General features: G+C 41.2%; 1 protein-coding gene across 2 annotated transcripts in view; it reads right to left on the minus strand.

Annotated features, from left to right (window-relative positions):
- DIS3L2 (DIS3 like 3'-5' exoribonuclease 2) overlaps window positions 1–22,467 on the minus strand; it is a 181,360-nt gene that overhangs the window by 120,705 nt on the left and 38,188 nt on the right. For both annotated transcript variants that reach the window (XM_041467906.1, XM_041467905.1), the window contains exon 7: window positions 3,131–3,365. In XM_041467906.1, the coding sequence (XP_041323840.1) occupies window positions 3,131–3,365 (235 nt within the window). The remainder of the gene's footprint in view (window positions 1–3,130; window positions 3,366–22,467) is intronic.

Below are 22,467 nucleotides of genomic sequence, written 5' to 3' on the forward strand. Positions count from 1 at the left end.
GCCAGCAGAGATATTGTGCAATCCAACTCCTACATCAGGAAGGACAAAAGGCATCTTGCAACTGAGAGCAGAAAACTGCAGGGCCTGTGTTCAGATTTGAGCACAGTGTCAACCTGGCTCTGGGTTTTTTTGTCCAGAATAAGTAAAATATCCTTTTGATTCCATTACAGTAGTTATGGATATTTTTCACCTCCAGAAATCTTGTGAGTTTTTTATTTAGTTTGAATTTTGGGTAGGTCTTTTACCTACAGGGAATTAATTATTTCTCTGTACACACTGGTGGTGCAGACTACTGCTAGGATGCTATTGCCTTGTTCTTTGCCCACATTTCAGTAGGGTACAGAAATCTCAGAGAGTGTTTGAAGGACATTACTAAGTAAGCTGAGAAACTTTATTCAGGGTGGTCGATCTTACTGTCTTTTTAAGGGAAAAAAAAAAAAATCTTTTTATAAATATACACATACACACATATATGTAAGCAAATACATGCATTAAGGGCACATGAGAACATGACAGACTGTTTCTTGATTTTGTTTCATTAATATACTATCTTTGATAGAATCTTTGGCCAGTTTGAAACCTTCAAAAAAACCTTCCAAAAAAGGAAGAAAGCCCATCACAAGTGCTCATTTAAGACTTGTGCTGGCCACAGAAAATTCCTCCTGCTCCCTTCTGTGCATAAGGCCATGCAATGGGACTGTGTGATAAGCCCTGCAAAGCAATGCTCTCAGGGAAAGCAAGTAAACCACTGGGTTTGGTGGGTCAGGAAGAAATCCCCCTGTGAATCCCAACTCCCATCCACCTCTCTGCTTTACTGCAGTAGCTGTTTCCAGCAGAAGGGATCTAACATGAAAGAAAAGGCTCCTATGCAGGAAGTTCAGCTGGCAGCAGCAGCCAAGCAGCTCTCCCAGGAGAGGCCCACGTTATCCAGGGAAGGGCACCTGCACCCACCACAGCCCAACCTCCTGTGCTCTCTGCCTCCAATACTGGCACCACCTGCCAGTGGATGGCCTTAGGAAGTTCAACTGATTTTACCCTCTGAGGTCCAGTTCTGCCTAGAAAAAGTGCATGTTTGGTGCTTTTAAAAAAGCATTTTGAGCCACACCTGCGAAGGCTGAATTTGCCAGGATTTTTTCTTTTTTTCATGACAGTTATCAGTGATGCTAGAATAACTATAGCTGTTTTCCAGGCAAGACTGAAAATCTGGATAAGTGATGATATGAGAAATTGTATGAAGGACAGGAAACAAGCCAAAGCAATCATCAACTACTCAAAAACACCTTCAGAAAAATCAGCATCATAAACTTTATATGTATAAAAAAGGGATGGTATTAAAAAGCAGAGAAAGAAGAAAGTAAGGAAAAATCTATATGGGTTATATGGCCAAAGAAGCTGAAGCAAATATTAAAAGAGGTGATAGCAAAACACAAACTCAGCAGAAATCTAACTGGCACACTCACACCAGCCACAAAGCTTATTAAGGATCAACATGGAAAGACCTTGAAAACAAAAGAAAACAGTTGGCTTAGGCAACTGCAGTGGAAAAGTTGGATTTCAACTGTGCAGACAATAAGCTGATCTCACATTTGTCCTACAAATATTCTCCAAAGACAAAATCAAATGGCAAAACCCACTCAGATGGCACAGATTTTGAGAGATGACTTGATAACTTCCAACACAGGTCACTCTAGAGCATCTCGAGGAACTATGATGCACCAAAAAAAAACCTCTCATCAACTCTTTAAACTAAAGAACAGTCACACAACTAAAGTAAAATACTGGCTCAAGCCTGTATTTATTTTAGATGCTGGTATCAAATTAGAATGTACTTGTACAATGTTTAATTTGGCACTGCTATCAGAAGCAACAAAGATGCAATAGACACAACAAGTGACTCAGGAGAATTGTTGAGTCAAAGCAGCCCAGCGGTGTGCAGCTGCAATAGACTGCAAAACAGCTGGGGTTAAAAACCACCTGTGTACAACATCCACAGACAAGATGAGTAATTCCCAAATCAACCTGCATCCTGGAAAGGAATAGAACAAGATATGAGTTGGTTCACGTGCTTTGGCAGGAACTCAACAGTGGAGATATCTAGAAGGAAATAGCATCACAAACTGGTATGGTGGCAGGTACAGTCATGAGGTGAAACCAGTGCTCTGTCATAAAAACTACAACACTTCCATTCAAATATTATTTCCTGTTTTATTAACAAACGGGTGTGAAAAATGGAAGTCTACCAACAGTACAGGCAGGGGTCTGTGCATCTTCAAATATCTCAGGAAAACGAGGTATTCAGCAGGACAGCTTTATAACCACCACCAAGATTTGTCAGAGTCCAACAACTACTTGGTCCTGAGTTACTGCCACCTCTTCTGGATAACTGGGGCAAACAACAGGAACACAACAGATTATCTGCCCTGGCAAACCTTCCATGAGCAGCTGAAGGCACACATTAAATGTGCCAATTGTCAGAATCCTTTCAACACACAGCTCTTCGGGAAGGGATTTAGTACTAGAAAGGACATGCAAAGAGCTGCATAAGCGTTAGTTTTGGGACAGGGGAGCCTATTTTATTTTGCCCTAAGCAACACTTGATGGCTTGGATGGAATTCAGACTCAGAATAAAATAGGTTTGCCTTCAAAACAGATCGCATAATTGGCTTTAGGTTTTAGTGCAATTTTCTTTTTAAACAGACCAAATCTTTAAGTTGCTCATAACTCAACTGTTTGAAAACAGCAACAAACTTAACTGCCCCCAAGGAAATATATGCTTATCCCCAAACTGAGACACATAGTTTGGCCAGCCAAGCTGCAAGGAAGGAAACCGCTACAGCAGCATCTTGAACTGAACAGCAACCAGCAGTCCCCAGACAGCCCCAAGAATTGCAAATCTAAAGGTGTGACTTCTGTTTCGCAGATTTACTTTGCATCAATCAAAGCTACATGAACCCCAGCCATTAATATCCATTCAAAACCATGAAGACAGTTTAGCAGAAGGGGATAGAAGTGATAAGGCATTAAGCTTTTATGCCTGTATTTTATATCGCACAGCAAAGCGAGGCAAGCAAGTAACACTTCAACGGTTTGCTCAAATGAAGGCCTAAAACCAGCAATCTGATCTACTCACCCTTTTCACCAGTATCCAGGGAAAGTTTCTTAATGTCATCAGTCAACATATCCTGCAAGTGGTCTTGTCCATGCTCTGCATCATTATCATCAAATTGAGCTTCTATAATGACATCCGGACTCTGAGCATCGCCTTTCGCTGTCTCTTGTGGAACGCAAGTCCCCAACATATCCTCAGGGACATCTGATTCATGTGTGACTTCTGTTTCTTTGTCACTACCATCTGGCTTTATTACCTGAAGGAACAGGGGATTAAAAAAACAGAGGCAAGCTAAATCACTGGACTGAAGAAAGAAAACATTATCTTTCCTTTTTCATTTGCATCCCCAAGGAGCTGACAATGAATTGTGGGTGGCTGGTGGCACACTGCAATTGCCGTGTAATTAGCCACAGATATTGCACAATCAAAATAGGTACCTCGGTAGGATAAAGACTGGAACGACATTGCTTTTGCAATACCTCAACTGTGACAATAATGTATCCAAAGTGTATCTAGAGCATAACCATACAGTTCCTGCCAAGCCTCTTAATCAGCTCAGCAGAAGTTAGGAGTAAACACAGGCAGGGAGGAGGATACACTACAATTTAATAGGTTGCTTAGACCATTGTTCACCAAGATACACTCATCATCCCGAAACATAAGCAGTTCCAGTGAATGCTGGGATCATGTCAAAGCTCCTCCACACAATTAGGAACAGACTGGAAAAGCAGAGATTGAAGAACATGGTGCCCTGTGACCTGTGGAAGAACTGGACTCTGGCAGCTTAGCAATGCACCAAGCTTTACATTTATTTTAGGCTGTGTATTGTTAAAGGCACTCAGTTATTGCCATTACTTATACAAATGTCCAAATTATGAGGAAGAGCCCAACTCCCAGTGAAGCAGACACCAGGTCTGGATGGCATCCCTTATTGCATGTGACAGGGGCAGAAACTGCTCCAGCTCAGGGTATAATGACCAAAGTGGTTGATATCTGGGACACACAAGGCTTTACCAGCATCCTTCATGCAACCAACATGCAACCTGCACAGCTGGAGAACCTAGACCAGGTTTCAGTTTCCAAAATGTTTATGTTTCACTTAAGCTATAGTATTCGGAGTGAGATGAAAAACAGCACAGAATACGAAATAACCTACTTAATATTAAAATCACAAAGATACTGGGTGACTCCATTCCAATGCCCTCCCGGGGACTGAGCTCCCCTCCAGCTGGCGCTGGTGTTTGCCAGGCAGGTAATTCCCCAGAGATGCTCCTCCAAGGTCCCCAGCCCTCAGCATCATAACCCAGTACATGACAGCAACAATTGATGCCACCAGAAAGAAAAGTGAAGGGCCCTTTAAAAAATGCAATAAAACAAGAGAAACAACTTTTTGGTAACATACTTTATAGTATCTATAGAGTTGCTAGAAATAAACATAAATAACCTCAACAGGTGCTACCTGAAGGCAACTGTTCCAAATAAGAAAATATAAGTCAAAAAAGCTCCACAAATTATTCTTTAATAACTAAAAAGCAAATAAATCAAAATCAGACCTGTACAGAGAATATTTTACAGCTTTACATACAAAGAGCTACAGTCATGCTTTCAAGCAGTATCCATTTCTTTGCAAGATTTTCACAATACATAACAGAAAAAAAATCAATTTTAAAATGGGGCTGAATTCAAGTCTTTAAAAATAAAAAACTCAAATGACATTGCTTTGAACTCTTGTTACCTTTTGTGACTCTTCTTTCCTTCTTTATTTTCAGTTTTTAACATGTATATAATTTGTTACCATAGCAGATTTTGACTCAAACATTAAATTGTGACAAAAAAAGGGAAAAGTTTGGCAGAAGGTGGAAAAATGGCTGATTATTAAACCTGGCTACATTTGGTACATAAAATACTGACACACAATGGTCTGGGCAAGAACAGTCTATTAGATTAGAGAGCTGACAAGGCTCCACACGCTAGTGACTCTGCCAGTGTACCTATCCAAAAAGAAAACCAGTGTCAACAATAATGTTTGGACCCTACCATGGTCAGATGTGGATCTCTTCAGCTCTTAAATTTCAGTTGCACCAGATGTGTGCAAGTGTGCAACTGCAGCAGGAGTTCATTTCCTTCAGCCCCTTCAAGTTTTGCCTGCATTTTTTTTTTCTCCCAGTCTTTCTTTGGAGAGAGTGAGATGTGGTTTGGGTCCTAAATTAGTATGTTTTCTATATGTAAATCAGCAAACAACATCAAATATATCTTAGGAAAGGAAACACTTCTCTAAAGATGCAGCACTGGAAGGGTTATGCTGGAAGAGTTTATGTGGTTATTAAAGAAGGCAGCAGATACAGATTTCATTTTAAATGCTCTGTACTAAAATCACTGTGCTTCCCCCAAGCTAGAGGACACATGCTGCTGCCACCAGCAGCACCATGATACTCCAGCTGTGACCACCTAAATCCCCAGTCACACATTTTCTTATGGATTTTCAAAAGGGTTTTTCAGTAAAGTTTTCCAGAGCCCACAAAAGCATAACCTCCACACACAGTATCAGCAAAATGTCCAGATGCTGGCAAGCTTGGGTGATAGGATTTGTTTTCTTTTTATGGCCAAGATAGATCATTAAGGCTGACCTCATACATAACAGAGCAGGGAACTTCACCCAAAATTTCTCATATCACACCAAAAATGTAGGGAAGCTGTACATCAGAAGACTGGAAAGCTGCATAAGACTCTACAAAATCAGGAGCTCAGTGGATACAATTACTCTATTTAAGATGATCAGAGGTGCTGGCCAGCATGAGCTCATCACACAAATTCCAAAGAGCAGCATCTTTCTGTCTACAAGCAGCAGAAAATCCAACCATGACATATTAAGCATTTCTTACAAGTGGCATCTCAGACTCAAGAATCTGATGATATTGCACTCTCCTATTTCCTCTAACATTATTGCAGCTTATCCATGGCATAATGCACACAGCTAGAACGCATCAGTTCTGATCACAGACACAGAGTAAAACAAATGCACACAATTGGCTCAGTCTATCACCTAGTCATATGTGCAGTACAGAGTCCCATTTCCTGGCAATGCAGCTGACCCTGCATGGACCTAGAAAAAATGGGATTCCCCCTTGTTACATATGCATGAAATATATGACACACAAACATCATTAAAGACCCTCAAAGGACCTTAACTTCCTGACCTGGAAAGTAAAATATCAACCTCATGGCTGTTATTTTTACATGCTCTTTAACAATAATTTAAAACAAGTTTTAATAAACATTTTGATAAAAGCCAATTGTTTGTTTGAATGCCTGATCCTGAGGACAGTGTCCAAGTATGTTTTCTTCCAGCTTAAAACAGACATCACTGAACAAGCATCAAGCAGAAACTTCATGCCCCACTGGTGACTGGTTTACATTGTAAAGCCATAGCTGACAGAACACAAGATATTTGAAGGAAAATCCCATTTCAACCATAAGTATAATAAAAACCAGCTAGTGGGCAAAATCATCCTGGCATGGACCTGTACAATCTGGACAGCAGAGCATCCTGCCCAGTCTTGAAGTAGCAATTGAATGAGCAATTGTCCTTACTCAGGAGGAATTTGCTCCAACAGAAAACTGAACTGGGAATCTGTGCACCTGAAAGCATAGGGGTTACCTCCTGTGCTACAGAAGAAATGGCCTCCTCTGCCAGAACCAATCTCATATCTGTTCTGTTAGATCCCAGCTTTTCACAGACTTTCCACCTGAACTCCAAACAAAGACAAAGCCCAGGCCTGGTTACTCTCAGATCAGGTATAGAATTTTTGCTGCTGCCTCCTCAATGCCTGTAAACTGAAACAGCTGAACGTGACCAGTGATGTTCAATAATCTTTGAGCTATTAACCCCAGGCTCTTTCCAATAAAGGTACCAAGCCCCCAAAGTGTTTAAGCCTGACACTAATAGGTTTGCTCTTCCTTCTTATTCACCTCTGATCCTTACAAGCAATCCATGAATCCTCATAGATCTGAAGAAATTACATGACTGCTGGATGACTGCTGGACTAAACACAGCTGGATAAATGCACCTTGGATGGCTAAAAACTGCTAAAAACTTTCCATGTAGGGTCACTGCTTTCAATGGAACCTTGTGCAAAGAGACCACCTTCACTGAAAGCACCTGGCAGGTAAGGAAGCAGAATTATCTTCACTACAGCCAGTTTGGATACATTCCATAAAAATCAAATTCTTATCTCACTCAAAAAGCTGGCATTAAAAAGAGTATTTCCAGAAGGCTTCTGAGGCAGAATGGAGATTATGTTTCTACTTAAGTCAGTCAAAACCCTGTAAAGTGTCTTCTAATGGGTACTCAAACCCAGAATGTGTAACTTGCCCAAAAGATTTTAGAAGTGACAAGCCATTAATGGTAACTCTCTTCACTAGGGCAGACAGATGATGCACAAAGGGGCTCCTCATGCTTGTACAGAAAGGTGCAGTTGATTCATCAGCAAGCGGGAGCTGAAGAAGGTTCATAGCACACAAAGAACTCACATTAAACAGGGAGGACTGAATAGGGAAACAGTTAGAAGAGAAATAAGGTGTTAGCCCAAGTCTACCTTCTGAGGTTTGCAAACCAAGGTAAGATGCCTTTCTTCTGAAAAATATTTTGATCAAACACAAGTTCTGCTTTAGCCAAACAAAGTCATTATGCTCAGTAGGGTAGGGAGACAAAGTTTAGGTCAGAGCTGCTGGTCCTCCCTGCAGTCGAGCCTTTGTGAAGCAACAAGTCTCAGAAACAGGTTAAAAGTGGTTATTCCAAAAGGAGGACAGCTGAAAACAGGGGCTTTGGACCAAATTACCATCCCCTCATTAAAAGGACCGTTGCTACCACAACACTAACACAAACACCACATTTCATACCAGGGCTGTGAACACCTGCATCTATTCATCTCCCAGCTTTGCCATATTAAACAGGCTCCAGTTAAAAGCTGGTTCCCTAATGTTCCTTCACGAGGGAGTGGGAATGGAGCCTGGCTAACACTAGGATGCTGTCACAGCTCATACATGGATACCAGAGCCAAGCTACCATAAATATTGTGAGGAAGAGTTTTGCTTTTCTGAAAAGAGTAACCAAACAAAGGCTGTCTCACTCTACTCCTTCTTGGATAAAGGATGGCACTTACAAGAAAAGAAACACCTGTCCCAAGCACCCTTCCTTCTTTTCATAATCCCACACACACCAAACAGTACTGGGAGGACAACTCAGGAAAAGTGACTAGTCTCAGTAGAAGCAGTTATGGCATTACTTTTAAAATAACAATAATGTTATACTGAGGAGGTTTGTTGTGGTTTGAGATTGGATTTTTTTCATTACAATCTTTTAATTCTAAATCACTGGAAACACTTGCTAACAGCCCCCAGGATAGCTATTTTATATTAACAGCACATTATAGTTTACATTTCAGACATCACACTGGATGCAATAACCATACAAATATCCATATTAAAATCTCTCCCTCTTGATTAGGAAAAGACTACTTGTTCCTCCCCGATGGACTCTGTTGTTCCGAGATGTCACGCACAATTTTGTCACAGCAGTCACTACAATACCATTCTATTTGAGGATTCAAAGGGTAAATGATCTGAGTACAAAAAAGCTTCTTGGAAACAGTGACTTTTCAGAATCTGCTCTGACTTGCACCCACAGCAGCAGATGAGAAGTGGGAAAGAAACAAATGAAATCTAAGGCTTGTGTTTTGAAAACAAAATATTGAGACAGATCTTCAGTATGGCCATCAAACCTGTTGAGACCCCAAAGCCATCCTGCCTGCCCTGCCCAAAATCCTGCAACTCCTCTGCTCAGACTAACCCGCAAAGTGAGTTTTTACTGCAGAGTTAATTCAAATAATCAAACTGAACATCCATGTTTAGTCCAACCTGAGCAGACACTCCTACATCCAGCCTTGTCAGGCAGCTGCAGAAACAGAATTAACTGTAGAAAAAACCCTCGTACCTTGAAACAGCCACCTCAACTCACTACTTCTTTCGGCTTCTACCAATAAACCTCATTCCTGAGCTGTTCACTCATCTCTCTGAGCTTCAGGCTGTACCAAAGCAATCCAGGTTATAGCGTGTTCCCTCCAAGTCCATCTGAAGTCCTCCCCAACCATCTTGCACAAATAACCAGAAAAACAAGTGGAAAAGCATCAACAAGGAAAATTCTCAAGACTGACCTTTCTGAATCCTAAAGCCAAAACAAGAACTGTCTCCTCACCACATATTTCCACTCCCTATCTGGTCTCTGACCTGTCATTTGCCTCAAAGCTCCCCATTCCTATTCCCTGGCCCTCATCCCACACCTACACTCTGCTTCCAAACATGTTTATCTACACCTCATTATCACTGACCAGGAGACAGTTGCCTCTGCCCCTGTCTCTCCTCAAGTCTACTCCTGCCTTCACCCCCTTCCTGCCACTTCTCTGTGGTCTCCCTGGACCCATCTCTCCCAAGTCTGGCTCTTGCCCTGGGATCAGGATGGTGTTTCCTCAGGTCCATTTCATCTGGTTCTCCTAACAGGATAAACAGCTCCATCTATACATTCCTGGCTTTTATACTCTCTAACAACTGCTGCAAAGCAAGAAAAAGTTGTCAGAAGTAGCTGTCCCTGCTCAGCACAGGTACCCCACATGTCATGGATCAACCACTGCTGAGGGTAGCAGAGTCAGAGACATGGGGCAGGACAATGTCCTTGAATCCCTTGCAGGGAACACTCTGCCATCTCCTTTGCAGGAAAGCCAACCCTGTTGGGAGTTGCTACCAAAGAGCTGTGTATTTCTATAGCCAGATCAACAAACTTGTTCCACACTTTCCACTCCTGCTGCCACCCCCAGGATTTGACTTGGTGCTAAAAAAACAGCCTCTATTTTCAGAATGCCTCCTTATATTGCACTGACCTTCCCACACACATTTCCCAAGGCACAGAAGTCCCTGGAGCAGAAGTGATACAGCAAACACCTCATCTCCCAGCTTCCCAGCCCACAAGCTACTCTGTACAGCAAGATGTCACAGTGATGAATCCTTAGCCATAGCCCATCTCTCAAGTGAGAAAAGTTCAATCCCAGAGAAGCACAAAAGGTTCACTTCAGCACCCAGCCTTTAACAACACCCAGGAATCAACCTCCCCCTGCACACTCACAAAATTCAACGAAGCACAAACAGCTTCTTCATCTCTCTACCAGCAAATTATTTTCATAAAAGAGGCCCTTAAAACTGGCAGCCTCCCTGCTGGACCCCAGTGAAATGTTCCTTGTACCTTGGGTCTTTGTATTTGCCTGCTCCTCACAAGACCTCCCACTTTGGTGCATCTCATGAGCTGTGTGTTGCACTCCAGGCCACAGCGAACTGGAAACAAGAGTGCAATGCACAGGGCCCAGCTCTGAGGTTGCCAGAACATATTGGTTTGAAACATCACAGAAAATATTCGGCTCCATATTTTCAACAGTAGCCAGGAAGAAAATGCATGGAACAGTTTTGAGAACTGTTTTTCAAAAGTCATTTAAATCAAATTATGCCCCATCCACACCAGCAAGCAAAACCCTCTCTACTAACTGGAACTGGTTTTCTTTTCTTGTGTGTGTGTTCTTTTCTTTTTGGTTTAACTTTTTCTTTTTCTTTTTTTTTTTTTTTTTTTTTTTAAAAAATTTCTCCCCTCCCAGCCATCTTTTTTCTGGTAATGTGCACAGGCACTGCAACACTACAAGAATAGGTGCCAGGACAAAACCTATGATGCACAGTCCCTAGAATAAATCACTCAAGAGGGGTGAATTAGAAGAAGAGAGTAACGTAAGGTTACATCTTCAAAAGTATGATTCTCTGAAATCCCTGCATTTTCAGCAAATTACTGCAAAAAGATACCCAGTTTTCATCTGATATAAAGAAGCAGACAGGCTTTTGGATCATTTGCAACTTCAAGACAATACCATGAATCAATACATATTTTAAAAGATGCAATAATTACACAGAGCTTGCATGTAATCAGAAAAGAATCTACTTGTGCTGAGCGTGTATAATTTGAAAGCTGCAATGCCAAGCAAATCCACACCGTTGGCTTGCACAAACCAAAGTATTATCCATTACTGCCTTTTTTTTAAAACAATACAAGCATGTATGAAAAACACATTTCCTGGAAACAATGACACTCTTTGAAGATTTATTCAACATTTCACAAACCAAACAAGCCTGTACCAGCACGTGCCTGTAAGAAGAAAGCGGGCTGACAATGCAAACTAATCAAAAAAGTACTGGAAAGGCTATCCAAGATATTTGCATACCTATACTTCCCAAGGGTTGGAGGTTTTCTTCAGAACTGTATAAAAATTATTTCCCACGTGTCTAAAAAAATCTCTTACTGATCAACACTTTAACTCATCAAGGCAGGAAACAAATCAACCAAGCATCTACATGTTGGGGCTGACACCTTCAGCCCCTCACTTGCAGTTTCTTTTGATTGGGCTCTAAGTGCCAGCTCCCAGGGGTCTCAGCCCCAGGCATGTTGTGACACACTTTCAAAGCCCAGAATGGGACACCTGGGACAAAGCACATACTGTTCAGGAAGTCCACAAGGGCCAAGAAAAGCAATAGAAATTTCCACAGTTAACTTGCATTACTGGTTGCCAGTAAGCCTCTTATTATGAAAACCCATAATTGGAAACCGTCATATTATAGAACAATTTATGGAAGTTTTAGGACTATATATGCCCCAATGGGAACTTCCTTTGACTGGTGTGTTCCACCAGTCAGCCCAGGTCTGCTTATTTATTCACACAGTGGGATAAGACCATCAGGAACCTAAACATGTCATCGCTGAAGCATCACTGAGACTCCCACTCTAGAAGTGCTTCAAATAGTCCTTCATTTCTTAGCCTTTCCAGTCGTCCATCTTCAAGGCAGCATTCAGTCAGCTGCTGGACTGTCCTGTCTTTATTTCTTTTCATCTTCTACAGGAACATTCTTGCACTTGTTTTGTGTTCCACTGCTCCTCTGAGGATATGGAAGGCAAAACGCAGCTGCTCTGGGCTGAGTGCATCCCACTATGCCCATCTCAACTCCATCAAAAGGGCTTGCCAAAATTAGTTGCTACTCCTATGGTCTCTACCTTGTCACACTAGGAAAACTGGCATCTACATTAATTTCTAAATCAGATTTCAATTGCATTAAAATATGGCTCCATCCAAGAACAACAGCCTCCCACAATGCCAGCACGATACTGTTAAAGTCACCCACACAAAACCACCCAGTGCTTCCTTTGCAAATAGTCATGGTTTGGTGTGACGGTAAGGAGATCCAGTAACAGGTGATGGAGACACATTCCAGGAAACTTTTAGCAACAGAAGACTGTAAATCCACTTTACCACCGTATTTTCCATGCAGGAGCCAGTAGGTACCAACTGACAGAGTGGTTCTAACCATGAGCAGCTCCATCCCCTAGGAAATGGGCTGAGCCATAACTCTACCTGTGTTCTGCCATGCTGTTTTGCTGCCACTTCCAGGCATGCATGCCAAGACCTTGATGAATCCAGTACCTTCCCCATCACCCCAGGACAGGCTGGAAAAGATCTGTGCTCAGGGGAAGCTGTGGCAGAACAGGGGCAGCCAGGCTGAAGAGGACCACCCACAGAAGAAAGGAACTGGAGGAGATAATCCCTGCAAGCATGGTAAGTGGAGGAAAAGAAAAACAGATGATTCACTGGGGATTAAAAGAGAACAGCTTCCTCAAATGTTGAGATCTTTCTGTGTCCCTTTAAAGTTGTTTCTGAAGAGAAGACAAGCTGTGAGGTGAATGTACTATTTCACTTGACTTGGTATCAGCAAATTCTATCCCTGGACAGAATCTCACTGCAACACAGAGCACCAAGGGACTGTGGAAGAGAAGAGAGAGACAACAGCAGCACAATTTTGCTCAAAGATTCCTGCAAATACAGGAAATACAGGCTGGGTTATCAAATTGGGAAGGTTCACCTGTGAGCTAAAACTGCAACAAGTCCATTTATTTGGGCAAGGAGTCTTTGAATTTCAGTTAGAAAGTGCAGGTGGGACTGATTTCATATTAAATCACTATTACTGGCAGGAAATCCCAGGCTTCCATATCCATCTTAGACTTTCAACAAGTTCCTTACAAAGTACATAAGGAAAGTAATCCTGTTCAAGGAAAATAATCCTGCTCTCAGTTGCCCATGACTTTTGGAAACTCACTCAAGCCAAGTTGCCCAGTTTGCAGCACTTGACGGTGTGCTAGGCAGACCTGCACGCTCTGTCCTGAAGATGTTACACCTGAATTTCACACAGCTGGCAAGGCAAAGCCCAAGTGTGAAAAGAAAGCTGAAAATAGCAAAGCTTGCACATGTGACAAGGCAGCAAGCACAAATATCTGAACAATTTTCATATATTAAGTATTTTAGGTCACTCTGCTCCATAGGTATTAAAGAAGAGCAGGCAAAAAAAAAATCCCCACATTAGGCAGTTGGCGGAGGCAGATGTCCCAGGAAAAATGAGGGTGTATTTCCACACTCAGAAAATGGGGATGATATTTTGTTTACATGCACACATGAGGATTAATATTTTCAAATATTTCAAAGTATTATTTCACTCTTGAGGCCTTGTCAGAGACAATAAGACATCAGTGAGGTTTCTACAAACTGAAGAAGGCTTTCCCTCTTCTTCCCACGCACAGACCAAGGCTTAATCACAGATCATGTTCAGGGTTTCAGAACCCCAGATTTCACAGCAGAAACATAATTAAAGACCAGCATTAGTTTATTTAAAGCTGCTGCTTGAAATCAAGACAGAATAAAAAGAAATGTCACACAGCTCAAAAAACAAAACACCAATTATATTTTATGTTGTTGGAATAAAAAAAAATATTCTTATTTCCACACACAAAGCTAACAGGCTCATCACTAAACAGAGTAATTATTGAATTCCTATTCAAAGATGACCTGAGACATCATTCAGTTGTATCACACCTGGAAATACCATTAGAACAGCAAAACAGAAGCAAAATCATGAATGACTCCACACTTACAATCACAGCATAGCTATCTCTTCATAATCTTCAGGCACTTACTAATAAGAATTTTTGACAATTTGGTTATCCATGCCTTCCCAAAATTAGTTCACACCTCGGACAAAACATTTCAAACCAAATTTTTAACTAGTTTAGAACCAAATAGTCCGATTCCAAAATGTTTAGATAATTGTCTATTATAATAACAAAAACCCTTGCAGTTTTCTTAAAAATGTATACACTGAACTTGCCTCCAGCAGCAAAACTAGTTCACCAAGGTGTTCTCCAGAACCTTTCTGTGTGATTTTTTCTTATTATGCAGCTTCATTGATAAACACACAATAGCAATGATACCAAAAGTACTGATCATTTAAAAGTGAGCACAAAACTTGCCACAACAGAAGACATTCTGGAAAGAAAGACACAAGAGCACCATTATTGGTCTGTCTCCAGGGAGTTTGTATGTCTGCCTATTCCTGCTGGAAGGCACAGGTTCCACACACCCCTATCTCTGATAAAACGCCCCATTCCCAGGGTTATTTGTTGTTCAGTTGTGCTCAGCTGCCCCAGTCAGAAGCAGTCACACGCCATGCTGAGTGCTGCACCAAACCATACTCTACATTGTGGATGCTCAACAGAAATTTTAGGAGGCTTCAGCTTCTCTTAAAGCACATTACCAGAGAATAGAGGAGGACAAGGTGACACAAAGACTGCATCTGAAGGAAGCCCATCTCAATGGAAGTTAAAGCAAACTAGGATCTCAAGGCACAGTAAATATGAATGATGCTCAACATTTTGCTGAGGACTTATCTTGCTGCAGTGTTTCTTCTTCTTGCAGTGAAAACACTCAGCATCACCAGGTGTCCTCCTGAAATGGGGCAGGGAATGACTGCTGGCATTTGCGTCACCAGGATCTGCTCACATTACTCGGTGACGAATCTCATTAAACGGCAGCACCTCAAGCAAAGAGACTACAGCTCAGTTTGTTTGCATTTACCTTTAGCAACATGGCACACTTCATTAAATTTTGAAGCAGTGTTTATTAGAAGAGTAAAATGCATCAGCATCCACCACCAAGCTTCTCAGCTTATTTTCATGACGTCAATAGTCAGGTTTATTTAATCCAGTGAAAATATACATTGATCGAACATGGTCTCAGAGCATCTTCTGCAGCACTGAAAAATGCACTCAATAGGAATGGCATATTTTTACTGCTTTCCTTCAGAAATAGATTTACCATCACCATAAAAAAGCCCTTCCCAGTGGTGGGAAGGGTTGGCCACCACAGAGTTCCCTGCTTCTTGATGCCAGGTACCTTCTGGTCTGTTTTTCCTGCCCAGCAATGAATGCTGTTCTGTCAAAAGCTTTTCCACAGAATTAATCAAAAGTTACACTCAATTGTTATAACTCAATTTGAAATGTAATGTAGGACATGGGACTAACACTGTGTGTTTCTGTTGTGCTCCTTCCTTACAAGCTGAGTTTCCTAAACAAGAGATTTCAGGGTATATTTCACCTGTGTAATCTTAACTTAAAAAGCCGTTCAGGTTTTCCTTCCTCTCTCAAAATTCATTAAAAAGTCTTACTGGAGCTGAGATGTTGTACACAAGTTCTCTGCCAAGAACAAATTTTTACAGCTTAGTTTTAAGCTCCTTTAAAAAAAAATCCAGAAATTTATAATGGAAACACTGACAGTGCCCATAATCACAAGTACAGAAACTTTATTGCAATAGGTAGTTTGCATTCCATCCAAAAAGAAAAGTTGGTCTCTCAACCAAATTCCACATGCATTCTGTAACAATGGCCAATTATGAGATCAGTAAAAACAGGTGCAAATAAAAAAATACTGGGGATTTAAACAGTGACTATGGCAGCATAAAGCCATCACCTTGATCATTAAACTCTGATTGCACAAGAGGCTTTTTTTTTTTTTTTAGAAAGTCTTGAATTACTTTATAACTCACTTCTCCTGGGCAAACTCTTCTCCTAGTGATCATCACAGGCTAACTTGGCAAATCTTTGAATCATGCTTCCAAGTCCTAACAGCTTGGCCATTCCCAGATTTTAGTAATACAGGATTTATATTCAGTTTTGTCAATTACATCTCTTGGTTTAGCCTGTGAAGCCCACCACTACACATGTGCAGCTCAGTCACACAGCAGCCAGATATTCCCACTGACAGGCTCTACCCTACAACTTATCCTGAGTCCTCCCCTCTGCCTCAGGAGACCTTCTGTGTGCCAGAAGGAAATGGATGGCTGTACACTGCAGCAAACTGCATCTCACAGCTGTGCAAAAGCAGTGATGAGCTTCCTACATCCTACATGCCCAGAAGAGATGGTTGTACTTCAAACAGAAAGCATCAGGATTCATCTTTAACAATACATTCCTCTCAATATTCTGAACACATTTCCAAGTCTTAAACATGCAGAAATACAAGAAAAATTATGCACTTGGTTACATTAAAAAGGTACAAAGCCAAGGTGCTAATGGGCCACGTGGGGAAGCAGAACAGCAACAAATGTTAAGCCCATTCAACACTCTTACAAAATAAATCTGAGATTTGCAAAATTCAGAAGCACAGCTCAAAAACATGTGACTGTGAACTAGCCTTGACACCTGCTGATGTCATTAATAAAATATTTAATATATGAAAAACACTGGGTTTTCAGAAGTGCCTTAACCAGTGCCGAAATGCGTTAGTCATCCAAGAAGAACTCTCACTTGAGCACTGGCAATTACAGAACAAGGAAATCAAATTTTCACAAGGAAGCCAGCTCAAATGCTAAATCTGGACTGTGCTTACCTGCAAACATTCATTACCAACAATGACAGACTGCTAATCCTTTTAACCAGAAGGGAAAAGACTATCCCTCCCCTGCAATACATTGTGTGCAATTATTGAATCTGAGACAGGCAGCTACGCTGGGCTTTCAGTACGTTCATTAAACAAGCCCAGGAAATTCAAAGCTGCTTCATACAGATCAAATGAACTCCAAGCAATCTTCATTTCTTCAGTCTTTCCCTCTGGGTAAAAGTAAGTCTGGGATGACATTTAATAATTTCCTTACCTAGAAGTAGTTATTTGAATAATATTTACAAAGTTAAACTGTAATACAGTAAATGTGTTAATGATAAATTGTTTAAGCAATTTGACAAAAGGAAAAAAGCACCCAGCAAAAAAGGCATGTTGTGCCAAAAAATTAAGAAAGTAAACTTATGTTCATTGCAACTTTTTAGATATAAATTAAATAAGCTGATTCTCTAACAACTTCTACCGTGTAATGTAATGGGTCTTCAGAAGTATATTCTTGAAACTCCACAAGTGACAGCACTAAATCTCAGTTTCACTTCACCTCAAGGAAGTTTGGAAAGCAGCCTCTGGAAACAGTACTGCTGCTCTGCAACTCACCAATGAGTTTATGTTTATCTTGTTAAGAAAGAAAAAATTAGCCCTTTCATATACACATACTTTTAAGATATGATTTTCTTCACAGCTTCATGTTAGGCACTGAAGTACTTTGTTATGATTAGTTTCATCACATTGAATCCAAGTGCTCTGAATTATTAACCAACTCTTCTGACAGGTCTCCAATAATGAAACACACCATACAGCTTACACTGACTCACCATTCATCTTAGTTGATAAAATAGGAAAGGAAGATGGCCAAAATCTCAGAGCCTACCCAGGCAGTCCACAGCTTTAGGAAACCCCTTTCATTTGCTTTCTCAGCAGCAAAAGCAGTTTATTTGTTGGCTTTAACATGGCAAACTTCACACTTGCCTGCTCCCATTCCACCCATCGATGACAGGTACCATGTCTAAGACTATCAGTGCCCAAAGCACCTACATTAGCTAAGGACACGTGAAAAGCAAGTTAATGCCCATCTGAAGTAAAACATTAGGTTCACCACTTCCTTGTTGCTTAAAACCTCCTTAAATTCCCTGCCTTGTTTTAAAATACCTGTTGACCCTTGAAGCTAATTTGCTGGTTTACCATGTACCCTGCCACAACTGTGCCATAACACCATCAGGAAAAGAAAACACTTCACGCAGCAGTTTGTCCTCAGGCTGCTGAGGATCCAAACTGAAATCCTACTGCTCCATTGGGACTCAAGTTACCTCTTCCATTTCCACAGTCTGGCCATGCTGGGCCCTGGCACTGAGGGATGGAGGATGTGCAGAGACAAAATAAGTGAAGAAAGTCACAGAGAGGTGGACACCAGCAAAGTGAAGGTTGAAACATGCACTCCCACCTCAGTCTACCCATTCTCACCCACAGACTATGGAATAAAGCACTTTACAACCCCTACTGCAATTACACAGCAGCGGGTGAAATCAAATGACATGAGGAAGTTGCATGCAAGCCATTGGGAGCAACTGCATTTCTTGTGCTTAAGCAACTCTAACAAGCTGGGGAATACTTGCTCCATCCCTGCAACACCCCCTTCCAGACACCGGCTTTTACAGTCCCTGATCCAAAACAAATTCAAAGGGACACAAGGTACACAATATCATCCGGTGATAAGCATTTGTTCCCAGCGAAACAATTGAACGGAAGGATTTGTCTCCTAAAACACACAAAAGGTTATCGAGAACCCACCAGTTCACACCAACTCTTCCAGCTCCAGGGAGGGACCGGATCCCACCCCACAACAATCACCTGTGCTGCCAGCCATCGGCAGACACGGCCAGGCACCTCCACCAAAGGCATCCTTCCCCTAAGGATTCAAACACGCAAACCCTCCCAGAGGCTTCTGCAGAACAAAGGCTATTGGCAAGACAAACTTCACACCAAGTGCATGATCAAACCTGCTTCCTTGTAAAATATTAACAGCACTCCACCAAAATAAAACTAAGCAAGTTCTCAGTTCTTAACTAATAATTTTCCTTCTAATTTGACCACACTGTAAAGTTGCCTTTAAAACCTCCCACAAGTTATTTCACTGCACCTTGCGGAGTCCTTGGAGTACAATTAAAATCTTCTACCCAAGCTCTGGGTTTGAATGGTTTTCACAATTTCTTAACAGAATATTACTTGATTTGCCTAACACAACCCATACAGGCCCAATTCATCAAACCTTTAGTCTAGGCTTGTTAAAAATAAAGCAAATATTTCAGAAACTGGATGAAAATCAGTTTCACTTCTCACACCATTCAACTGTGTGCCTCTTCTTTCATTTTCTCATCATGACTTCATGAGCTGCTCCCACCAAATTACACTGCAAATGACACTGAAGAAAGCTACAAATCTGTAATTGAAAGATGCAACTCAGACATTCAACAGCTTCAAAACTACCAAGAGTATTCAACAATGAGCCAGGATCCATGAGCCCTAGAAGCACTGAGACCTGACCTAAAGAAAAACAGAAAGCTGTTATGGTGCTTTAGGGGTTAAGGTAAATTAATACATAAAACAGTCTCACTGTAGAAATTTTCTCACCTGTATATTTGCAACAAGTCATATAAAATATATGGGTATTGCAACTGAGGTACTGTGAAACAAGCATGCTACAGTCCTCCCAGTACAAAAAGTAATCTGTCGTTGTTTAATGGTGAAACACTGAATTTTTTGTAGTGTAAGACAGTACAGCATACGAGCTCAAAAACTTGCAAGCTTCAGTTCATGTAATTATGCATTGTTTAGGAATTTAAACCACTATTGTTTTCTTAGAACAGTCAAAAATTGCCACACAAACACCAGTGTACTCTTGACCTCCACAGGGAGTGGCTCATTCCCATCTAATATGCCAACAAACTGTTCAGGATGAAGTTTCCCCATCACTGGCCTAACAGCTCATCTATCATATCACCACTGTCACGTGCATTTGTATGATTTACTAGATCCTAAAGGTATCCACCTCTAATGAACATTAACTTTTCCAAAGCAACCCCCAAAAGTTTAAATGCATCCTAAAGACTACAAGTATTTCCTTTTCTTTTCCTCCCCTCATAGCCAAGTGGAAGTACATGTGTTAAAATTCCACCCTGCAGTCACCAGCTGCAGTCTCATAAATAAGAGAAAATTCTTCAGTTAAGTCCTTCCACAGGTACAACATGATGAAATGAAACATTTCAACATACAGCATTTTACTTTGAGAAAAATCACAGAGTAGACTTACCAAACTTTGTCCATAAAACACGGACTTCAAAACAAACCTCTGAGCTCAGTTTTCTGCTCCAAACAAGCTTTACTGTAGACCTGCACTTACCTCTCTAATCCTGTAACACAGAAAGGTTGACTAACCCCAGCTTTAACTATAGTGTTAACACAAGCATAAATATCCTGTAATGTGTAATGCAGTAAGGCATGATTTAAACATCCTTGCAAAATTTGAAAAAAAAATCTCTGTCTATATTTGTTTTTAATTATCAATGACACATGAACAGCTCACTCATTTATTTTGTATTTATTTCTGCACAGTGAGAATATCAGAGCAACTGTGTTGGAAAACTATGGCAATTTTGGAATAGAACTTTTTCACAACCATGGATGAAAAACAAATAATGCTTGGGAGGGTGTATTTTTATTGTGAAGAAAAGGTTATGTATTCCTGGTAAAGAAATAAAGCAACTTCCCCTGGCATATCTTAGGGAAGAGCAGTGATTTTGGTGACACATTACTTTTCATTTCAGAGCTGAGGGGATGCAACACAGGCAGGACAATACTTCAGTGCTGGTTTGACTAACCCTGAAAAACAGACCTGAAAAATTTTAAGAGGTGGCAACAGCTAATGAAGAAATACCTATGGCAAATTTTAAATATAATGTTGATGTTTTTCATCATTTGTTTTTTAGTAACATAACCCTATAATGTACAGTAGATCCGGCTATGGATCCAGCTGGAAAAACATTTTACACTAGAAATGGTCAACAGAGTTTAAACCTGGGGTGCCTTGCTAGCCAGGACATAGGAACCATGCTATACCCTCCACACATCTGCAAAGGGAAAGAGGTTTTTTCTTTAATAGACTCAAGGACACAGAGCTGCTCTTTAGAGGAAAGTATTTTCTCTCATCCTGGTCCCTCACCTCACCCAAGCAGCACGGACCAACCTGTGCAACCAGCTGCTTTTATGCAAGAATTTAAGACTGAGGCACAGTGCAGGGCATGGCACTGGGGCCAGGAGGAGGGGTAGGAGGGAGCACACCCAGCCTGCTGAGAAGCAGAGGTGTTGAGGCAAGTCCATGAAGACAAAAGGATCCGGATGTCAAGTATCCGAAGGAAGAGTATTTGACAAATACTTAGTGCTTTCTAAAGTAATCCGTCCTGAGCTGGTGAAACCACAGTGTTTAATCAGAGGCTGATGTGCCAGTGTTGGGAGCTCTATTTCCTAATACCTCAAAGCCCTGCACAAAGAGTTATGTCTGTTTTGCTGTCTGTCATTTTGTACAACGCCCTTCCCTCAAGCACCGGTCCTCAGAACGCATTAGACATTGTTAGAGGAGATTAATTTAACTGCAGATTATTTTTTTATTATTTTTTCCTTTCTTTCACAAAGCATTTAACAGAAATCAGTGCTTGGGAACTGGAGCTGTGAAGCACAGTCTATCCATTTATTTGTGATCATAGCAACTAATTGCTCAAAGCCAAGCCTCAGGCCCCAGGACCATTCCCATGTCACTGAAGTTGGCTGCTGCAATGATGTGCCACTCATCCCCAAAAAACAGTGTTGTTAAAGTGCTTGAGTGGCTTTGCTGGTCCAGAGGGCAGACAGCTGGATAACTGACCACTGGATAATGCTGACTCCTTCAGTGGCAAAGACAATGGCGGGAAAAACAAAAAATCAATTCTGACTTGTGGTAGTGGTTTTTTGTTAGCAAAAAGTTTGCCCAAGGTCTCAATCAGCTCATAGGAAATTCCTGTGTAGCTGGAGACACTGCCCTGACAAGGCCAGCCTTCCCCTCCCAGCTCTTCCTTTACTTGACAGCCACAGCTGCCACCACACCTAGTCTTTGGACTCCGTTATATCTCAGCACTGATAGGAGTCACCCCATGGGAAAGTAGGATAGTGGGACTGATGTCAGGTACCATGAAGAGCATATTCCTTTTCTGCTTCAAAAATTTTGAACCTTACAGAAGGGGAGCCACCCGCTTCTATGCTACTTTTTGAGTTCCTACAAACGAATTTTAACAATGCATATCCTGCCAGGAAACGTTACCATCCATTAGTGATAAAGCATTAGATAAAAAGGTAAATTAAGTTTCCAAGACACGAATCTCAGATGATAAACATATTACATCCACAGCTCAACAACTGTGCAGAAAAGAAAAGGAATAAAGCATTTTAGAAAAAGCTTCAGGAATATTGGGGGGG

Source organism: Pyrgilauda ruficollis, unplaced genomic scaffold, assembly GCF_017590135.1.
Source record: "Pyrgilauda ruficollis isolate IOZ18807 unplaced genomic scaffold, ASM1759013v1 scaffold21, whole genome shotgun sequence".
Classification (NCBI taxonomy): domain Eukaryota; kingdom Metazoa; phylum Chordata; class Aves; order Passeriformes; family Passeridae; genus Pyrgilauda; species Pyrgilauda ruficollis.